The 23530-nt window shown below is 46.5% G+C and overlaps 2 protein-coding genes across 2 annotated transcripts in view; both read left to right on the top strand.

The window, feature by feature from the left end:
* Positions 1-9965, top strand: part of LOC147725914 (extracellular calcium-sensing receptor-like) — a 181945-nt gene extending 171980 nt beyond the window's left edge. Inside the window, exon 5 of the mRNA XM_086963387.1 lies at positions 9726-9965. Coding sequence (XP_086819513.1) covers positions 9726-9965 — 240 coding nt within the window. The remainder of the gene's footprint in view (positions 1-9725) is intronic.
* The window catches only part of LOC147725913 (vomeronasal type-2 receptor 26-like), a 59134-nt gene that overhangs the window by 23291 nt on the left and 12313 nt on the right, over positions 1-23530 (top strand). The window lies entirely within an intron of this gene.

Here is a 23530-nt window from a genome sequence, read left to right as displayed (position 1 = left end):
TCGGCCACCCCAGTTCAGACATGGCCATATGCAAATCAGTATGACCCTGTGCCTCATGGGAACAGTCCAGCCCAAACTACCAAAGCCATATCTTCCCTGGATGTGATTCCCTTGCTCACTTTGCCACTGGATTCAAGCTAGCCTGGCTGATGATGGCTGCAATACCCAAAACCGGTCCCAGGATGCTTGTTTCCGGTCCAAGGAAGACATGGCTTTGGCAGTTCGGGCTGGACTGTTCCCATGAGGCACAGGGTCAGACTGATTTGCACATAGCCATGTCCGAACTGGGGTGGCGTAGTGAGCTAAAGAATGGTGATGGAGTAAAACCAGATCAGTTGACTGGGGGTGAGTGTTTGATTTGCTCAAACGCTCCGTCCATCATCCCATTTTGTATTGCACCAGGAAACAGCCATTCCCTGGTGGAGCTCGGTTACAATGTACAAAGCTCAGCTGGACTGCGCCTATCCCGCTGATAATATTACAAGTTCCTGCACCCCCAGCCATTTCATGGCAGGAGCCCCGACATTAAAAGGATGGCAGCGCAAGAACAAAGGGGGTCCTACAGGGCCCCCATGCCCAATGCCATGGGGATACATACATGGGGCACAACATGGCCCCCCTGTCTCTATTCCCTCACAGTTCAGGCATGACATATACGGCACCGTCCATGCCTTCCTAGACAATTTTTGCTGTTCCCATTGCTGTGCCTGATTTTCAGGTACCACAATGGAAAAGGTGGAGGACTGTCTGCCTTACTAGCGTTCAATTTGTAATAAGGCAGGAACAGCTGTGCCGGCAGAGAGCTGGCACAGCTGAACCCAAGTTCTAATTGGTCCCTAATTTGTGATTGAAGTCTCCAATCTGAATAATCACATCCTTACGATAGTTTGTGCAGGGGTTAAGACACCAATGCAAGTAGTGGATTCCAAGGGCAACTTGTGCCACCTAGTGCCAAGTACAGTTTAAGGTCTATATGAAGTATTTGAAATATCAACTAGATGGGGGAATGTTGAGGGAATATACAATATATAACCCAGCTTAAAAAATATAATCAAAAGAATATGACACAACAACAAACCAGAGCAGAAAACTCACAGCTGTGCACTGACATGAGCAAGGTGAAAAGATAACTTGAGTACACAATTAAATAGGATGCTTGAAAGTGTTTTAGTTAAAGTGCAGCTCAAAGGCAAGTTGAAAACCTTTATGGTGTTGACACAGAACTCCACCGGAATGCACTTCGTGCTACCAAACAGATTAAGGTTTGATTAGACAAGGGGTGCAAGAAATCGAATTAGTCCAGAGCATATCGCGATCTAAGGTGCCTAATTGGACAATGGATGCAGGAAAATAAATTTGTTAAGAGCACATAGAGGTCTTAGTTGAGCAATGCAGAAAACATACACTTCACTTAAATTACATTTACCATAAACGCACATTTATTCACAAGCTGTAGAAGGATTTGTTTACCAAACATTGCTGGGAGTGCAATAAAAAATAGGCAATGGGTGGGGGGGCAGAGCTTGTGGGAGCCTAAGATGGCTTCTTCTTGAGCAAGTTCCGTGAGCAACCAGAACAATCCGCTCATTTTCCTGCATCCAAATACTCTCTGCGACCCTTACCAGACAGCTACAGACATCGGAATCACCATTGTAGCCAGCGGTGAAATTCGGGTCAGAAACAACAGCCGGGACCGCTGATAAGGACTGGGGCTTCCACTCTTTGCTTGGGCTGTGTTCCCTGCCCAGGCCTGCTTGAATGGGGCCAGAACCAGAGTGCGTGGTGCATCGAGGCGGGCCCTGGGTTGCGGCAGACTGGCGGAGGCGGGGGCCGGCTCGATTGACATCACTGCCCGGGGCAGTCTTCTCTGTGGCTGAGGGCAGCACCTGCTGCACTCATCCTACCGCTGAGTGGACCACCGCAGACTATGGCTGCTGCATAGACAGACGGCTAAGCCCTAGGGAAGGGCAGACCGGCACATAAAGCTCCTGAACGGCCTTGATGGGACAACTGGCCCAATTGGTGGAACCGGGTGCCTCTAGCCGCATAGCAGCTGCCATGTGGAGCTGAGATTGTGGTCGGAAGAATAGTGCACCTGAGGACTATGACCCGGGACAGCAGTACTGGATCCTTTGTCTGGGGCAGTTGTGCGGAGGCCCTGTGAGACAGCTATGGACTGCTGTGAACAGGGCAGAAAATACACATACTGCATGGCCTGAGGGTGACAGGCTGCACTTACACTAGCCAGAATGTGGCTACTCCTATTCGTTTCCCCTGGTCCTGCCTTATGAAAGCATCTGCTGGCCTTAAAGGGAAATATGATTGATGTGGACCTGGATGGCCCGATGCTGCTGAGAGATAACTGACTAGTGGTGTTGATAGTGATTGCAAGCTTTAAGAGACAATGACCCTAGTGCCATGTTGAGGGTCACACAACCAAATAGAAGGAAGGCCTGCTTGAGGACTGCGCACTTACGGGGGACCTCAGTGAGACGGCTCTCTCAGCCTGGCTGCGCACAAGCACTACTGAACCCTGTGAGCAGGATTCCGGACTGGGAAGAATGCTGTGACTAGCTAGCCAGGGGTGAGCCTCTTGAGCGACTGAAGGTGAGGAGACCTAGAAGTCCATAGTCCTTACTGCATGGGAGTACCCACTCGCTTCATTGCCTGCTCTGCTGTGAACCAGGGGTAACTGGCTGGCCTGTGATTCCGGTGATCAAGAGAGAACTACTTGACAGAAGGAGGGGTCAAGTTGTATCTCTTCCGACTGCTTGGCTTCCACCCTGCCCCAGTGATAAACTATGGGGAAGGTTGACAAAACCCAATCCAAGCTGCAATTCGAGCAGCATAAGTCCAGATCCAGGGATACGGAGGAGGTCCCCTCTGAAGACTGGGATGACATGTCAGAAAAGGCCACAGGAGATCTGAAACATATACTCATGACTATGCAGAAAAGTCTACAGAAAGCCTCATGATCATCGAAGGTAAGATTGACTCACTAGCTTATCGGATGGATAGAATGTCTGAACTTCTAGATAAGCATACAGAGAGCATTGACATGACCGCGCGTATAGTCACAGAGGTGGAGGAGACACATTCGTAAGTAGTCGCAGCCCAGAAGCAGTTCGCCAAAACATTAGCTGCACTACAGGATAAGGCAGAAGATTTGGATGCAAGATCTCAGAGAAGTAATTTGTGCATCATGGGGCTGCTGAAATGCAGCGCAATTGGCAATATGGAGGTCTTCATAGAAAAGATGCTGGTCAGCCTACTAGGGCGGGATGCCTTCTCAGACATTTTCATGGTGGAGAGAGCATATCGATCACTTGGCCCCAAACCCCTCCATGGGCTCAGACCCAAAGACTCTCCAGAAAGCCTTGAAGGACCTCCCCAGGACACTGGGGCGGAGCCATGAGATTGAGGGGATGGGGGAGGCATCTGGTGGCGAGGAATAGTGAAGCAAACTCTGAAAATGTTTGCACAGTCCTTTTTCTGGGATATCAGGCACAATCCTGCCCTCCCCCTGTTTGCTCCTGTTCCCCCCTTCCTTCTCTCATGCTTCATTGATGCGTTGCAAGGCGCTGGACTCAAGATACCGGCTCCTCATTCCGTTAGAAGGCGTTGTATCACAAGTATCATTGAACTTTAAATGATGGGGGGCAGGGCGGGATCCTCTTGGCCTACGGCATTTCAGGCCTAGATTTTTTTGGGGATGTTCAACATTGAGAGTGGGGGGAATCAAGCTATTTCCATTAAATGACAAGTTTAATTCCAGATCAACATGGATGCTATATATTTGCAATGGAAAGCGGGGCTCTGTTTTCTAATTTGTGGTATTTTCTTTGTGTTAACCAGGTAACATCCGCCCGCATGTTACGCTCTGCTTTGTTTTTTGCTGAATTAAGTGCGTAATTTGAGTTTGCAGGGGGGTGGACGGGAGTCGTCAATGCTGAGTTGGGGTTTGCATGGCATGGGTGGTGGGTGGGGGCTGACACAAAATGTTTGTTTAAATGGTTATTTGCTGTCACAGAGAGCAATTCGCGTATACACAATGCAGCAGAGGAAACTCATTTGCCCGTAGACTCCCAGATGCTCACCCATAAACACCTACACGGTGCCTTTCATGCTTCAGGCTTCTCATCACATGCCCAAGGGTCATGTGACACAATGGTTATTCCTAAAAGCAGCATAACCTTAGAGGCATTAGAGACCGATAGGGAGGGAAGATTCATCTTCTCCAAAATAAAAGGGAAGGGAATGGAATTTATTATTATTAATGTGTGGTCCCAATTTTGTCAACCCACTATTTTTCAGGGACTTACTAGAGTGAATGCGGAGATGGGTGGTGTTTCCCTTGGTTTGGGGAGGGGATTTTAATTGTATCCTCAATCCTAATAAGGACAGATCTGGGGGCCCATACGCAGGATATCATCTGCGGCACAAGTAGTCGTATGTCATTGTAGAATTAAACATGATAGATGTATGGCGATTCAGGAACAGTGACCCGGGGGTTTCATGCATTACTCACCCCTACACAACCCGTACACCAGGAAAAATTACAGGTTTGTCTGTAGTTTATTCTCCACTGTGATTAGAACTGCGAGGTACACCCAGGCTCATACTCAGATCAGTCTCCCATACTGTTGCATCTGAATACACAGTCGAAGAGGCCTGCGCCTTTCAAATTAAGATTCCCGCCCTATGCCCTACTTGATAGCGTGTTTAAAACTGAAATGGCCAAAGCCATAGAGGTCTTTTTCTATACTAATATTGGTTCAGTTCACTTATTTGCCACTACATAGGAAGCTTTTAAGGTTTATATAAGATGAATTGCTATGATCAAACATGCAGGGGTGCTCTGCTCTATCAGAGTATATTTGTTAGTTCTGGAAAAGAAGCTTGCCGCACTTGAGCGGGAAGCCCTGGAAGCTGGTGCAGACAGGGTGAAAGCAGAATTAACCACATGGCTGCTGGGCGTTTCCCCCCCTGTGCTGGAAAATGCCATTTTAGTGGCACCATGACGAGCTCAGCTCGTCATCAGCACACGACACCCGTGGGTGATGACGAGCTGAGCTCGTCATCAGCATCGAAAGGGTTAAAGACCCCTTTGGAGAAGTGCCAAAAGACAGCCAACAGGGAATTCAAATTCCTCGGGAACTTACGCAGTTACTAAGTCTTATGGGGGGTGAGCCCCCGGCAGCCACACTGGCAGCTGTACTAAAGGGCAGACACGAAAGAGCAGGAGTCAGGGAACTCCATGAAGCCATCGGTGAGATATTGCGAGACCCAGATTCCATAGCAGGCAGGTTTAGGGAATACTACTCTGAATTATACCAATAATTCAAAAACCTGTATGACCTTGGAATACTTGGAGCACATAAATCTCCCTTGGCTGTTAGATGAGCACAGGGAATACCTGATGAGGCACCTTGATGCCTGAAAAATCTATGAAGCACTAAAATCTATGTGTGCAGGGAGCGCGCCCAGCCAAGACAGTCTAGCGGTGGCCTTTTACAAGTAGTTTAGGGAGCTCCTGGTTCCTCATTTGATTTCCTTATTTGAAGAAATGGGTGAAAGCAGAACAAAGCCACCGTCAATGTGGGAGGCTCTTCTGGTCACTCTCCCGTAGCCATGTAAGCCCCTAGATGTATGCTCATCGTACAGACCGCTCTCATTATTAAATGTCAACACCAAGATATTTGGTAAGGGGCTAGCTAACTGATTAGCCCTTTTGGTACCGACTCTGGTCGGGCCAGAACAGTCAAGGTTTGTGCCAGGACGCACCCTTACTTACAATTTCTGTACAGTGTTTGGAGCCACCCAGAATACAAATCCCAAAGTCAAGGCCGCCGCAATCTTCTTAGATTGCAAGAAGGCTTTTGACTCAGTTGAATGGGACTTCATGCAGCTGGTTTTGCAGAGGATGGGTGTCGGCGATCTTCTCCTTCAATTAGTGTCACTGCTATATAAAGCCCTGATGGTCAGAGTCGGGGAGGCAACCTGTTCTTCTCGCCCTTCAGAATCTCCATGGCTACACAGCAGGGATGCCCGCTATCACCACTTCTTTATGTCATTGTGGCAGGACTTCTGGCGCGGACTCTAAGGGAGTACCATAGTCACATGGGGATTAGATTCCCCGAATATAACTTAATTATTTCCACTTACGCTGACGACACCCTCCTCTATATTAGAGATCCCTAGACTAACCTGTTCCTGGTATTGAGGGAGGTGGTGCGATATGGCGGGATCTCTGGCCTTCATATCAACTTAACAAAATCCATAGTCTTTCCACTTACACCAGTGTTTTGCCCCATCGAGCTGAAATTCCCACTTCAATGGACTACAGACCCTGTGCCATATTTGGGTATTTCTTTCAGGGTTTTTCATTATTGTTTGTGTCTGTGACATGTCTAGTAAGGTGAGAGAGAGGAACTTTGAGGAGAGGGGTACAGGCAATCAATATTGCTCATTGTACACTACCTCCTGAAGATGTTTGGGGCAGGATGGAGAGTCAGCCAAGGTTATGGCAACAAAGAGCACTGTATTCACTGGGAGCAGGTCAGAAAATGCCTGCTCCACGTCTCAAGGGTAGTCCGTACCAGGCCGATGTTGTCTCCAGAGAGGCTAGAGATTGCTGGGCCAGTTGGTATGTATGCATTTTGTGATATCCTCACTATATGAAGTATAGAGAATATTAACTGAACACATTTCGATATGTGCATTACTAATGAACAAGAAAGGATACTTATAGCTCCTCAGTGATAACATAGATAGTGCAGTATGTTTGTCATACACATCCATGTAAATGTGTTCAGTCATGTGGAACATGCAATCAAGCAACAGACGTATGATCATGTGGCCACTTGTAATGTTCTATAAGATGTCGAATGAATTGGTGATAGAAATGTAACCGCTGTCAAAAATTTGACAAGGCATACCAACCTCCACATGTGTGCGGAAGGGTGTAAATACTACTATCAATAACACTTTCTTTAAGGCAAATACAACACAAAATTTGCATCTTAACCTGTAAAATGGTTCAAATTATGACTGAATGCCCAGCACATACTCTGATATTCAAAAATATTACATTATCCATGGTTGCTGCCATTTTCGTAAATTGACAGCAATGGGTTAGCATTTAGCTGAGGCCATCCTGTATTTAGAAGTTATCTTATCCGCTTTGTGAAAGCCATTTTGTATTTCTGGCAGCCATTTTCTTTGCCATGTGCTCGCCATGTGCTCTGTCCTCCCTCAGTGTTAACTGCTCTTGAAATCTGCCTAGAGACAAACTATATTCGGCATCTTCCACTTCGCACATGCCTAGAAGGGCTTAGCTAGTAGAATGCACCTGCTTCTACAGTACAACTGTCAGGCTATTTTTGCTGCTGTATGAAGAAGTAACTGTCCTCCCACTACGTTGAGCAAGTAGATCTTGTATGCCCATCCTAGTCATTTTGCATGTTTACATGAGCCAGGATTGCCCCTTGCATTTTGCTTTCTATGTAACCCTAAGCATATATAAAGCCCCAGTTTTCTGTACTCCTCAGACTGCCTCATTCAGTTGCTAAGGCTCCTCTGTGACGTAGTCTCGCTCATTAAAGGTTAATAAATAAGATCTTTAATATTTCAGTTCTGTGCCAATTTCTTCTTTGTTGGTTTAAAAGGACCAAGTATCAGTGGGACCCCTAGGAAGGATTCTTGATTTCTTCAGTTGGCGTTCCAACATGGACCTCATCAGAGAAGTGGTTATCTGAGGGAGTGATCTTGTCAGGAGACAGAAATCTACTGAGGAGGATAGGACAGGATTCTGGGGATTCTCTGTCTCTGCAGCCCAGTATATTTCTGATCTTCCTGATTTTGATCCTTCACAAGATGTCACCCTTGACTGAGAACCTTATTGGCGTGAGTATTAAAAAAATATATATTGAACGGCTCAACATACGAAGAGTACTTTAGGAGCTACTTTGATTATAATACTGCATATTTTGCACTATTTTTGGCATGCCTGTTTCAAGTACATATCGAAGAATTTGTTGCTTTTTGGAGGTACCATAGTGAGATGTGAATTAAAGTAGCCGGCTCCCTTGAGGGAATACCTAAATAGGTTTAGGTATAAAAACGTATTTCTTCCTTGGTTATTCTGTATCCCCAGGGAATTAAAATATGACTAAATACAAACAAGGATCCTTTTTCTGCGCAATTTTATGAATGGAGAAATGCAGAGCGATTTCTTTTGGGTGTTCTGCCTGCCAAAGATAGTGAATGGAGTGTATTTTGGCTTCTTGAAAATAAAATAGTTGTTGGGCTGTTTTTGCAGTTTTTTGGAATACTATTGAGAAGCGCTTCTTGTAAATATAACTTACAACTAGTATTTACAAATCTTTGGTTTAAGTACAGTCTGTGGGCTGTCTCCTTTGTTTCTGTCTTAAGTGTTGATCTGTGGGTTAAATGTGTGTTTAAATGTGTATGTGGTTTGTGGTTTTCCCATTAGTGCAACTTCTGTAAGTAAATAGCGATTGCGCTATTTATGAAATAATGGCTCTTAAGCGTGCTGTATTATGTGTCCTGAGTGTTTGACCCCTTCTGTATATGTCTAAAATAAGATCAATGCGTGTGTTTGTGTTTTTCTTGTTGTTATCAGTCTGTTATGCAAAATGTAATTTAATTAATATTAAATAAAAATTAAATAAACATTCAGAAATGAACCATATGATATGCTAAAATAGCTATATGTTACTGTTTAATTTATAGAGTAAGCAATTATGCACATGTACAAACTGCTAAATGCTTAAAAGATAACATTGGAATTTCCATCGAAAAGGAATAAAAAAGGCCTCAAAAAGAAAATTGTGTGTTTTGTAATAAATAAACAATTATAAAGCATTTTCCTAGATACATTGTATTAGATATTAACAGTCAAACACTTCACTTGAAGTACATTTTTGCTGAACTGAAACGCATATTATAGAACACTCATTGAAAGGCCTCAGTTTTAAATAGACAGTCACCGTGCTTCCATTTCAAACACTAAAAAAAGCTTAGCAGCACCTGTTGTTTTGATTGTAGGCCACGGAGAGACAGGAATGTTCACTCCGCCAGGATTTTGTCAGTTAAAACACGAGGTGAAACCCTGCATTTCAGAATGCGGTTTTAAAAAAGTTACAAAAATCAGGTTAATTATTTTAGATTTTGACTTTTAATGAATGTGCCTAGGCGCACTTCTAAGTCAGCACTTTGTCAGTTGCACTGGCTTCCAGTGCAGGAAAGAATTTGGATTAAGGCCATGTGCAATGTGCATAAGTCCATCACCGGCAACGGACCTTCTGTGATTCAGACTATGCTGCAACTATATCAGGTTTCTCAGACACTCAGATCCAACAATAAAACATGTTTGACAGTTCCCAGGATTCAACATGCAAGTATGGGTGGCCGATGTTTCTCACTTAATGCTTCAAAATTATGGAACCGGCTTCCGACCCTGTCCGTCTTGAACCTAATTATCTCCTTTTCAGGAAACTGCCGAAAACCTTTCTTTTTCCATGAGTATTGAAGAATGTATAGGAGTCATAAATGCGCTGGGATGCCATAGGGTTGCCATGTGCTATAGAAATGCGTATTCATTCATTCAATTACCCCACCAAGTATACCATGAAGCAGATTGTTTTTCTTTTCTTTTTTGTAGCAAACATTTCTCAGGTGTTTTGTTACTTTCTGTGTTCCAGAATGCAGTGTTCATCCTCATAGCTGGAGGTTCATCTGTAAGTTGCTTAGATCCTGGAGAAGTTGAAAAATCACTGAAAGTGTTGAAGTTCATCAGAGAAACTGTGGACAGCGGTTCCTCTGCTAAGGTGTTTTTTTTAGACCTATTGGCAGCATTTGACACAGTGGGCCACTTCACCTTGTTGAATAGGTTAAGCGTACTTGGCATTCAGGGCATAGCTCTGTCCTGGATCATGTATTAATTGGAAGAGTGTTCCCGGCAGGTTTTCTCCCACCCTTTTTCCTTCTCTTCCAGAGCCCTTGTTATTTGGGTACCCCATAGCTCTGCACTTAGCACCATTGTTCTTCAACCTCTGCCTAGCTCCCCTGGCCACTCTTATTGGATCCTGGGACCTGAAGGTGATCTTCTATGCAGACGACATGCAACTATTGTTCTCATTCTGAGATTTTTAACTAGCTGCCCTACTTAAATTTAAAAACTGTCTAATAGACATTCTCAAATTGAGGGATTCAAACTTTCCTAAACTAAATACTGATACAACTGAGGTTATTTTCTTCAACTAGAAGACTCTTCCCCCTGCTAGCCTCTAGTGGCCGTCAAATTGAATCAACCCCCTCTTCCAGCCAGGCAGAAACTTGGAGATCTTGTTTGACTCTGATCTTTTCTTCGCCTCTCAGATCAGGAAGATTTCGTCAATCGGGCCTCTGAAGCTCAGATCGGTCAGGAAATATCTACTTCCAGCTCAGATCCAGAAAATAGTAATACATGCACTACTGAAATCTTGTTTGAATTACTTAAACAACCTTTTAATGGGTCTTCCTGCCTATCTGGTCAATAGGCTTCAGATCATACAGAATGCTGCTGCTAGTCTGGTCCACTTGATCCAATTCCGCCATCATATCTTGTCCCGTATGAGACAGCTTCACTGGCTTCCTGTAGCAAAAAGTGCTGCTGTGACACACAAGGGCCCTCAATACCTGAGAAATAGACTTGCAGGTACCAACAAAAGAGAACGCAGAGATCTAACCACCCACCAGCTCATGTTTATCCCCAGGTTTTCCAAAGTCCTATATAGTGGTAGATCCTTCAGAGTATTGACTGCAATACTTTGGAACTCCCTGCCTCAAGTCATCAGCGAAGGTGATGTTCGGTGGTGGAGGGGGAGGGCACTCCAGGACTTGACGGTGAGGTAGAAAAAGGAGCATATTCTGCATTGGGTATGGCAGATGCACAGTGTCTATGTAAGAGCAAGGGAGGCAGAGCGAAGGTTTCTGGATGGTTTGTGGAAGTTTAGACAGTGGTTCATGTATGCTGCTCCTTGGATGTAGAAGGCTTTATAGGTGTCTGTCAGTAATTTTGATTGTCATCGCTACTGGACAGGGTGCCAGTGGAGGTTCCTCAGGTGCAGGGTGATGTGGGTCCATTTGGACAGGTTAAGGATCAATCAGACTGAAGGGTGATGGATCGTCTGGCGGCTTCTTATGAGTTCAGTGGTGGTTACAGCATACAGTGAGTTGCCGTAGTCCATGTGCCTGATGATTAGTGATTGCTTAACTGTTTTTATGTTTTTTTGTGAGCCAATTGAAAGTTCAGAGTAGCCTCAAAAAACTCTATGTTATGGTTGGAAGGAGGTGCGGTATATCTGGTTCATCCGCCCCACATTAGAGTTGTGGCAGTTATCATTGGCTACTCCGAAGTAGTGAATATGCCAGCCTCACCCGAGGCGCCTCTGGTCTGGGGTGCAGTGTCCAGAGATTTTGAGTGAAAAAAGGTGTAAAGTAAAATGTGCAAAAAAAGGAAGAAATTGTTAAAATGGTAAACAGCCCGGAAGTTCTTTAATAGGGGATGTTTTTTACCATAGTTAAAATTTGGGTGATACAGTTTTAGACCGAGTTACTGGGTCTAATGGTATAGTTAACAGGATACGTCGACATGTTTCAGCTCCTGGGCCTGGAAGGGTCTGCGGAGCTTTCGTCAGGACAAACAAACATAAAGATATTGTACTTACACAATTAGTGTAGTCGTATTTGGCGTACAAGCACTTTTGTTTTGGCTATATATTGTTAGGAAATTTTCCTTCAAAATCTGCAATGAGACGAAAATAATGTACATATATTGCATACACACACACACCTTATTTCGTTATTTAGTAATGAATTTCATTATTCAAGTTTGGTTACGTGACATTATCATTACCAAAAACTTCTTATCTTTGCAAAGGCAAATAATGGAGAGTAAAGATGCTGATTCTGGGTCTCGCTAAGGATCACCGATCCTCATAGACGGAATACTAGTTTGGTACGCTGGTATCTATTTTCCACAAGCCTGGTCTAATGTGCGTGGGAAAAAACTATAGGTATAACATGAACACTCTCACTCTATAGTGTACTGATAGGGGAACAGAACTTTATCGAAACACAAGGCAACGCTAATGTAGCGGGAAACGGGACAGACAAGCCCTGCAGACAGTGCTACTTCAAGCCCTGTAGATAGTCTGTGGCTAATAGAAAGGGAAAGGGGTATGTTTGCCTACCTGTAGCCAATGTTACTCTGCTTCACCGGGGTGTCGCTTTTGTAGCAGCATGGAGCTCAGAGCTGTTATAAAGAGGACTCCGTTAGTTAAAAAGAATTGTTCGTCTTACCGGTGTATCTGAAGGTCGGCGCCATTACCCGCGTGTGTGGAGGATTTCGCCTTGTGCTGACTCTGCCCCGGGGAGTGGCTAGGTTAGAAGCACTGAGATTATTTAAAGGTGCATCATCGGTCACATGGACGTGTCAGTTTCATTGGTTTTTCTTGGTTTTTTTTCGATGTATTGTTACTCTGGTAACTTTATTGGTCCAACGCTGCTGAGTGTTGATGTATATATTTTTGACACCATTTCATGTTCGAGCATATTGGTTTAACAGATTTTATGTCAATTAGCAAAACGGTGCCAGGGAATGGCATCGTTCAACCCCTGTTCACAGGTTTTTAGACGGTCCACCCACCTTTGCTCCTTTTCAAACAAACGGCGCTCACACATGGTATTTTTTTCGGTAAGCATTTCAAGCACTGTCCAGTGAAGCTCTTCACATGAATGGCCCATCTCAACAAAATGTGCACATAGTTTGGTGGTATTTTTCTTCAAGCGGATGTTGCTTTTATGCTCGCCAATTCTCAACTTGATTTTGCGGCAGGTCATACCAATATATCTCTTATTGCATTTGCAGGTGATCATGTATATAACATGTGATGAGTTGCAATTCGTATGCTGACGTTGTGTCCATAACAGTGTCTCCGTTAGTTGTAGTGTTTTTGATACTGTGGTGGTTTTGCAAGCTACGCAAGAACCACAGGGGTAGTGGCCAGTTACCGGATTCATAGTCACATCCCTCGTGATGGATTGTTGTTGTTTTTTCAAAGGACGGGTATGGACTAAAACGTCTTTGATGTTCTTTGTTCTGCGATTGGCAAACCTCGGCTTTGGCCAGTTGAAGATTCCAGTGTTCAGGATATGCCAATTTTTGTTTATCAATTTGTTTACCTCATATGTTGATGTTGAAACATAAAGATATTGTACTTACACAATATCTTTATGTTTATGTATGACCTTTATCTTCAGACCCATGGAACATCGATGGGCAGTGCCTTCGCCCCATAGGTGGCAGGGTTGTATGTGAGCAACTTCGAGAGTAAGTTTATCCACAATGCAGCCAACGAGTTCTCTCCCAGCATCCTTTACTGGAAGAGATATATAGATGACGTGATCCTAATTTGGGACACATCAGTCGACCTGGAACAATTTATCCACTGGCTTAACCACCTTGATCCATGGTTAAAATTCACCTACACTTCCAGTAACAAAAGTTTGGACTTCTTGGATCTCACAATTTTTGTGGAAAACAACATTCTACAAACAAAAACCTATACAAAGCCTACTGCCAAAAACAGTTTGCTCTCATACCAGAGCTACCACCCCAAGCCACTTAAAGACAATCTTCCTTTTAGCCAGTTTCTCAGGCTAAAACGCAACTGCAGTAAAAAAGAAGATTATCTGATCCAAGCGCAAGAGCTGAGTCAAAAACTGTCAAAAAGAAACTACAATGCAAAAACAATAAAGTACTGCAAAAAAAGAGCGAGCAATCAACCCAGGGAGTGCCTTCTACAAAGCTACCCTAAGGCACAAACACAGGATCTGACGACCTGTGTCACCACCTTCTGCCCATCAACATATGAGGTAAACAAATTGATAAACAAAAATTGGCATATCCTGAACACTGGAATCTTCAACTGGCCAAAGCCGAGGTTTGCCAATCGCAGAACAAAGAACATCAAAGACGTTTTAGTCCATACCCGTCCTTTGAAAAAACAACAACAATCCATCACGAGGGATGTGACTATGAATCCGGTAACTGGCCACTACCCCTGTGGTTCTTGCGTAGCTTGCAAAACCACCACAGTATCAAAAACACTACAACTAACGGAGACACTGTTATGGACACAACATCAGCATACGAATTGCAACTCATCACATGTTATATACATGATCACCTGCAAATGCAATAAGAGATATATTGGTATGACCTGCCGCAAAATCAAGTTGAGAATTGGCGAGCATAAAAGCAACATCCGCTTGAAGAAAAATACCACCAAACTATGTGCACATTTTGTTGAGATGGGCCATTCATGTGAAGAGCTTCACTGGACAGTGCTTGAAATGCTTACCGAAAAAAATACCATGTGTGAGCGCCGTTTGTTTGAAAAGGAGCAAAGGTGGGTGGACCGTCTAAAAACCTGTGAACAGGGGTTGAACGATGCCATTCCCTGGCACCGTTTTGCTAATTGACATAAAATCTGTTAAACCAATATGCTCGAACATGAAATGGTGTCAAAAATATATACATCAACACTCAGCAGCGTTGGACCAATAAAGTTACCAGAGTAACAATACATCGGAAAAAAAACCAAGAAAAACCAATGAAACTGACACGTCCATGTGACCGATGATGCACCTTTAAATAATCTCAGTGCTTCTAACCTAGCCACTCCCCGGGGCAGAGTCAGCACAAGGCGAAATCCTCCACACACGCGGGTAATGGCGCCGACCTTCAGATACACCGGTAAGACGAACAATTCTTTTTAACTAACGGAGTCCTCTTTATAACAGCTCTGAGCTCCATGCTGCTACAAAAGCGACACCCCGGTGAAGCAGAGTAACATTGGCTACAGGTAGGCAAACATACCCCTTTCCCTTTCTATTAGCCACAGACTATCTACAGGGCTTGAAGTAGCACTGTCTGCAGGGCTTGTCTGTCCCGTTTCCCGCTACATTAGCGTTGCCTTGTGTTTCGATAAAGTTCTGTTCCCCTATCAGTACACTATAGAGTGAGAGTGTTCATGTTATACCTATAGTTTTTTCCACGCACTTTAGACCAGGCTTGTGGAAAATAGATACCAGCGTACCAAACTAGTATTCCGTCTATGAGGATCGGTGATCCTTAGCCAGACCCAGAATCAGCATCTTTACTCTCCATTATTTGCCTTTGCAAAGATAAGAAGTTTTTGGTAATGATAATGTCACGTAACCAAACTTGAATAATGAAATTCATTACTAAATAACGAAATAAGGTGTGTGTGTGTATGCAATATATGTACATTATTTTCGTCTCATTGCAGATTTTGAAGGAAAATTTCCTAACAATATATAGCCAAAACAAAAGTGCTTGTACGCCAAATACGACTACACTAATTGTGTAAGTACAATATCTTTATGTTTGTTTGTCCTGACGAAAGCTCCGCAGACCCTTCCAGGCCCAGGAGCTGAAACATGTCGACGTATCCTGTTAACTATACCATTAGACCCAGTAACTCGGTCTAAAACTGTATCACCCAAATTTTAACTATGGTAAAAAACATCCCCTATTAAAGAACTTCCGGGCTGTTTACCATTTTAACAATTTCTTCCTTTTTTTGCACATTTTACTTTACACCTTTTTTCACTCAAAATCTCTGGACACTGCACCCCAGACCAGAGGCGCCTCGGGTGAGGCTGGCATATTCACTACTTCGGAGTAGCCAATGATAACTGCCACAACTCTAATGTGGGGCGGATGAACCAGATATACCGCACCTCCTTCCAACCATAACATAGAGTTTTTTGAGGCTACTCTGATCTTTATCCCTTATGCCAATGGTCATAAGGTGTAACTAGTGTCCGTTTTTCTATTTTGATAACTAGTAACTAACCTTGGGGAATGAAACGGAGACTTTGATCCCTTATCCCTCTTCTGATCAATCACCAATTGAAAGTTCTCCAGAGCAGGTGGAGAGTGAGGAGTTAGGCAGAGGAAACTGTGTTGATCTGTCATTTTATGGTAAGCTTGCTATCCAGGATGATACCAAGATTTCGGGCATGGTTTTTTGATGTGTATTTGGGTCGGAGTTCAGCTGGTCACCAGGTGTCATTCCAGAGGAAGGTGTGGTTGCCAAGTATTAGCCCTGTGTCTTTTCTGTGTTGATCTTCAGACATTTGTCCTACATACAGCGTGCTTCATTCTTCATGTAATTAATTGTGGAAGTTGGTCTTGGTGGTGGAGGGGTCTGCAGAAAGTGAGAGGATCAACTGGGAGTAACCAGCATAGAATATGATGATGACATTGTGAGTTCTATCAATGTCGGCTAGAGGCTTCATGTAGGTGGTGAAGAGGTTAGGGCTGAACGTGAAGGGTGTAGGCAGATTCTCTTGGTGTGTACAGTGAGGAATGACACAATCCATCGGAGTGTGTATCACTTGATTCCAAATAGGGCAGTCTCTTGATGAGTGTGTGGTGGGATACAGTATTGAAGGCTGCGGAGAGGTAGAGGCGGATCAGAGCCACTGATTCTCCTCTGTTGAGTAGGGTTCAGATGTTGTCCATGTCAGCGATCAGGGCAGTCTCGGTGTTGTGATTGGACCGGAAACGTGATTGGGAGGCATCAAGCAGGTTCCTTCTCTCCAGGTGTTTGGTGTGCCTTTGGTTGATGGCTTTTTCCAGGACTTTGGCTGGAAACAGGAGCAGCGAGATGGCTCATAGTTCTGGGGATCACTGGGAATGCCTAGGGTTTCTTTAGGAGACCTCTGTGTGTTTCCATGTCTCGGGAAAGGTGGCTGTTACAACGGATGCATTGAGGATGGTGGTGATTTGGTGGCTAATCTCATTGCTTCCTATGTTGAAGAGGCAGTGGTGCAGTGGTCTGTGGGTGCTCCTGAGTGGATGAAGTTTATGATGTCTGTGGTGTGCGGTGTGGTGAGCTGTTCCCATGCAGTTAGATGTTGTTTGAGGAAGGCTTCTGTTGGAGTGAGGAGGCTGAGTAGGTCAGTGGGTTGGGGCTCCAAGGTACTGTAAATGGTGGATAGCTTGTTGTGGAAGTGATTGTCACAGAGTTCCTGTGAGGGAAGGATCATGTTCTCTGTGGCTGTTAGGCAGGATAACTCTCTGATGATGGTGGAGTGTTTCTTGGTGTGGTTGGCGCTGGCCTCAATGCGATCTGCAAGGGTGTCTTTTTTCTCATCTTTGAGTCATTGGTGGTATTTGTTGAGCACTGACATGAAAGTGGCTCCATCCGTATCCTCTCTGCTTGTGCGCCATCTTCTCTCCAGATGCTTGCAGCTGGTTTTCAGTATATATAGACTGAAGCCAGCTCTGCGAAGCCTTTTTGAGGCTGCAAACGGCCTGACTCATAAAACTCGGGCTGTTTCCGACCTTCATGACGATTTTGTATATACAAACACCTAATTACAATTTGAAAAAATCACATTTGGGTTTGTGAATCGGTATTAAGAAAGGGTGTGTTTTCTGGCATTTCTTCCAGATCCCGATTCACAGTAGTATGTGTTAATGTTTTATGATTGAATCACAGTTGCAAACCATTCATTCTTTGCACAATACTGAAAGGTGGTGGTACGGTATTCTCTAATGAGAAGGGGCACCCAAGGACTCCTTTCCTTTTGAGAATGTTAAAGAAAATATTAGGGAAGGCTGTGGTCTGTGAAAAATATTATGATGAGAGTTTCCCTTCCTTGTTTTAAACACATCCCATTGCCGTTAAAGAAGACAGCCTCCATTAAAAGCAAAATCTTTAAAGCAAGCACAGACGTGGTGTTCTGCTGACCTCGATAGGCCACCATCCCTGCAATGGCTATCATTCCTAATGGGTCTCAAACTAATATATTGTTGAGATGGGTTGATTTGCGACTGACTAGGAATTGCTATTTTAAAAATTAAATATTTAATACATTAGGAATAGCAATTTCCTAATTGTGATTCACAAAACATCACAATTTGTAAATTGCTAGTCCTAATATTAGTACATGTAGCACCAAGTGTGACAAACATCAATTCATCCAACCATGTGGTATTGCTACTTGTGGAGAATATCCTTATGAATCTATGATGGAAGGTTATAAACAAATCCCTGGGGTGTTTTTCAATGCACCGTGAAAGGCACTCACTGAGGACCCAATACCAGATATTATTGATTTGCCTGGTGGGAAATGTTTATCATTTCAGGTAATATAATAACACATTGGAATATAGGGTTTTCAACATGCATATATATAAATTATTCACCAGAAGCAATATACCTCTCTTTCCAATCAGATATTCTCATATTAATGAATATTAATAATTCTTTTATGGGATTAATCATAATTGGTCTCAAGAGAAAGGTGGGGGGGATAAATCTAAGGACAAATCCACTACAGGGCCCAAAGAATCCTCTGAGGAGGGTAGGTCCCAAAATCCTTCCTCTACAGTTAAGAAACCTTATTGGCATGCCTATAAAAGGCCTGGCCACTGGAAGTCTGACACCAATTGCCCCAAGGCCAGTAATAAGAAAAAAATATTCCTCCAAGTAATACTCCAACACCTCCTGTTACTACTAGTTGTAACCCCCCAGGTGGTGGGAGTGCCCCTAAGATTTTGGCTGGGTTTACTTGGGGAACTCAGGTGGACTCTGGCCTAACCAGGTCCCCTACCACAGCTACTCTTGTCTTTGAAAATGGCATGGGGTTTGCCAACTTCAATGCTTGTCCCAACACTTTGGAAAAGTACAGACAGGAGCCCCACATCAATGGCCAGAAAGTTAAAGCCTACAGAGATACAGGGGCTGACCCCACTGCACGACTCCAGCACAGCTGAGCACTGTGGAAGGCGTTGGGACACGTGGGACCGGACATCTTGGAAAGCCTGCGACTTGCTAACAGTGTAGGACCTGAGGCCTCCTCGAAGCTGTGCACTGGGGTCTGAGACACCCGACACCGAGCTCCACCTGCACCGAAGACCAGCCCTCCACACTCCACGAGATCTGCGTGGGGCACTTCTGCTTGTGTTCTGCTCGACGCGTTGTCCGGTTGCTGCCCCGTTGGCTAGTAGCCCTGTGGCGACGATCCTTTTCAAATTCCATCGCTGGTCTGGTTGCTCCAGACTGGCCCTTGCTTCCCTGACAAGGTGAGCGACCTCTGACCCTGCCTTCAGGTGAGGTTTCCCCCATGCTGCTGCCTCCTGCCTTGCCCGGTCTCCTGCTGCCAGCCTAGCCCGGTCTCCTGCCGCTCTTTTTTCCACCGCTGCCACCCTGCGGCCCTGCCCCCCTGGCACACCGTCACACCGTCTCCCGATTCGCCACCCCTCTCCCACCACCCAGCTGCTCCTCCCTCCCGCCAACGCTCTTATGCAGACCACGAAGCGACCGCCAAAGGCAAGCCCGTCTGCGCCCGTCCGCGCCTGGACTGCGGCCAGTGCCAGGACCCCTGGCCCCCGACAATGACAGCCCACACGACAGACTTACGAAGCTGCAACCCTCCACGCACTCAACGCCGGCCGGAACCCCGTCTGCTACTGAGCCACCCCGAAACGCACCCACGGACCCTTCACCTGCCAAGCCTGCAAGTTCACCTGCCTCCGGACCTGCACCGCACCCGCAAGGCCAGCCACCAGAAACAATCACCTCAAGAGCATCCTGCTCAACACCCGCTCCATCCACAGACACGCCGTTGAGCTCTGGAACCTCCTCGACACAACATGACCAGACGTCGCCTTCCTCACGGAAACCTGGATGAACGCCTCCTCAGCCCCCGACATCGCCATAGCTATCCTGGAAGGCTACAAGATCACCCGGAGGGACTGCATCAACTAAACTGGAGGAGGCATCGCCATCGTCCACAAAAACACCATCCGCATCACAACCAACTCTGACGACACCCTCACCGCCGCCGAGCACCTTCACTTCCAGATACACACCGACTCCAAGACCACCCTCAGAGGCACTCTCATCTACAGACCCCCGGGACCACGCACATAATTCAGCGAAGCCATCGCAGACTTCATAAGTCCGCACGCCCTCACCTCCCCAGACTACATCCTCGTAGGGGACCTCAACTTCCACCTGGAGAACAACGATGACAGCAACACCGCCGCCCTGCTGGACAACCTCACCAACCTCGGACTCAAGCAACTGGTGAACACCCCCACCCACTACGCCGGCCACACGCTAGACCCCATCTTCTCCTCCAGCAAGCACATCTCCTTCAGCCACTCCACCGGACTACACTGGACTGATCACAGCTGCGTCCACTTCAATTTCAGGAGAGCCACGACCCACCACCACCCGCAACAGGTTCCCCGCAGGAGCTGCAGCAAGACACCGCCAACCAGCTCACCACTTCCCTCAGCCAGAACTCTCCCGCCAACACAACGGACCCCAACGAAGCAGCCCACAACATTACACAGTGGCTCACCTACTGCGCCGATGACCTTGCACCACTGAAGAACCCTCCCAGCAGACCCGACAGCAAGAAAACCTCGTGGTTGCCAACAATCTCAAAACCTCCAAGAAAAACTGCTACACCCTCGAGAAAGCCTGGCGCCACGACCAGACTACAGAAAAAATGACAGTCCTCAAGAATGCCACCCGCATACACCACCAGCTGATCCGCACCACCAAAAGGGCAACATTCAAAGAACGACTGGACAACAACACCCACAACTGCAAGGAACTCTTCAGCATCGTCAAAGAGCTCTCCAACCGCAGCGCCAGCAACAACAACATCACACCCTTGCAAGACCTCTGCGACTCACTCGCCTCGTTCTTCCACCGCAAGATCGCCGACATACACAACAGCTTCGGCGCACCGACCACGCACCCAACCACCGAACCAGCCCCCCCGACCACCACCGTCTGCAACTGGACCCCGGTCAGCACCGAAGACACCACCCGCACGATGAACACCATCCACTCCGGATCACCAACCGACCCCTGCCCTCACCACGTCTTCAATAAGGCCGACTCCATCATCGCACCCCAATTCTGTGACATCATCAACATCTCCTTCGCCACCGCCACCTTCCCGGAGAGCTGGAAACATGCCGAACTCAGCACCCTCCTGAAGAAACCCACCGCAGACCCCACGGACCTCAAGAACTTCCGCCCCATCTCGCTCCTCCCTTTTCCTGCCAAAGTCATCGAGAAGACCGTCAGCAAGCAACTCGCCTCCTTCCTCAAGAAAAACGGATCCCTCGACCCCTCACAGTCTGGTTTCTGAGCTAACCACAGCACCGAGACCGCCCTCATCGCAGCTACCGATGACATCAGATTCCTGCTTGACAACGGGGAAACAGCTGCCCTCTTCCTCCTGGATCTCTCAGCAGCGTTCGACACAGTATGCCACTGCACACTAATACAGCGCCTCAACAACACCAAAATCCAAGGGAAGGCCCTGGAGTGGATCATCTCATTCCTCGCTGGAAGAACTCAGGGAGTCCGCCTCCCCCCTGTTCCGATCCGCGGCCACCGATGTCATCTGCGGCGCACCCCAAGTATCCTCGCTCAGCCACATCCTCTTCAACGTCTACATGAGCCCCCTCGCAGCCATCGCACGCCAACACAACCTTAACATCATTTTCTACGCAGACGACACCCAGCTGATTCTCTCCCTCATCAACGACCCCGCCACCACCAGAGCCAGCCTCCAGGAAGGAATGAAAGACGTCGCAGAGTGGATGAAGACCAGCCGCCTGAAACTGAACTCAGACGATACGGAAGTCCTCATCCTAGGATCATCCCCCTCCGCCTGGGACGACTCCTGGTGGCCCCCTGCCCTGGGCACCGCCCCCAAGCCAACAGACCATGCACGCAACCTGGGCTTCATCCTGTACTCCTCCCTCTTGATGACCAAACAAGTCAACGCCGTCTCGTCATCCTGCTTCAACACCCTGTGCATTCTCCGAAAGATCTTCCGATGGATCCCTACTGAAACCAGGAAGACGATCACCCAGGCCCTCGTCACCAGCCGACTGGACTACGGGAACACCCTCTACGCGGGAACCACAGCCAAACTCCAGAGAAGACTACAGCTCATGCAGAATGCCTCTGCACCACTCATCCTGGACATCCCCCGCCACAGCCACATCTCTGCCCACCTGCACTGGCTCCCCGTCAGCAAGGGAATCACGTTCAGACTCCTCACCCACGCACACAAGGCTCTCCACGACTTGGGCCCCAAGTACCTCAATAACCGCCTCACATTCTACACACCCACCTGCAAGCTCCGCTCGACCAGCCTCGCCCTTGCCACCGTCCCACACATGCGCAGAGCTATCGCCGGAGGAAGATCCTTCTCCTACCTGACGACCAATACATGGAACTCCCTCCCAATCCACCTACGACTGACACAGGACCATCTCTCCTTCAGGAAAAAACTCAAGACCTGGCTATTCGAGCAGTAGCGGATCCCTCCCCTCCCAGCGCCTTCAGACCCCAGCGGGTGAGTTGCGCAGTTTACAAATTTGCTTGATTGATTGATTTATTGAGAGCCTCCTGGTCTGCACCAAAAGCCTTTTGTGTATCCTGCGTGGGTTGCCTTTGCTTAGGCTTGTTGGCTTCGATCTTGAATTCGACCCCTCCACCTGCGAGAACCTTCCTGGGACAGCTCCTCTCCAGCACCTGGTTGTCCTTGAGGCCTCCTGGTCCATGTGGCTGCAAAGACAAGCTTCACAACAGCACCTGATTGCTCCTCGACGACGTCTGGTTCCTTCCTGGTTCCACCCGGTCACTGGCTAGTGACCTAGACTCTGTCCCCTCTGCTTTCAGGTCTTCTTCAACTCTGATCCACCCTTGGATCCACCCGGACATCTTCCTCCTGGTCGCCTGCAGCATCTTCTTCCACGGCTCAATAGGAATCAACAAGAAAACCCGACACACTTTGACACCTATGCACCCGCAGCCCGTGGGTGAGGTAACGAGAGTACTTCAGTGCTCCTGTAGGGTTTGACTATCCTAGTGTCTAGTTTTGTTAGTTGTATCTTCCTAGGTAGACCGGAAGTGTCCTAAATCTCCATTTAATTACCTTTTATGTACCCATTGACTTTCTATTGACTCTCGCGTGAGTGTACTGACTCAGCACGGGCCGCCTGTGGGCCTCCTACTCCTACCCTAAGGGTCAGATAGCGTAGCCCCAGTGATTCCCTAGGCCCTAGGCCTTCTCCTTTCCCAAGTCGTGGTTCTTATACCACTTACTTAGTATATGGTTTTACGCACCCCTAGGGCCTAACTGTAAATTGTGCTATTTAAAGTATTTCTCGGAGTAACTTGTTATGTGCTTTTACCTCTGACCTCATAAAGAGTTCAGAGTAGTGTGTTAGTAAATAAATACATATATATTTTATATATATCCTGTGTGGTGTCCTTTCATTTGGTATTCAAGGGGTTACATATGGTAAAACAGCTAGCTTTACACGCCCTCAAGAGTCTTTTAGCCTAAGACTGTTCTGTCCACTCTACCCCTAGAATAG

This window comes from Lissotriton vulgaris, chromosome 3_1 (assembly GCF_964263255.1).
Source record: "Lissotriton vulgaris chromosome 3_1, aLisVul1.2, whole genome shotgun sequence".
Lineage (NCBI taxonomy): Eukaryota > Metazoa > Chordata > Amphibia > Caudata > Salamandridae > Lissotriton > Lissotriton vulgaris.
Note: the sequence above shows the minus strand (reverse complement) of the source record. Positions and strands in the feature narration are given on the sequence as shown.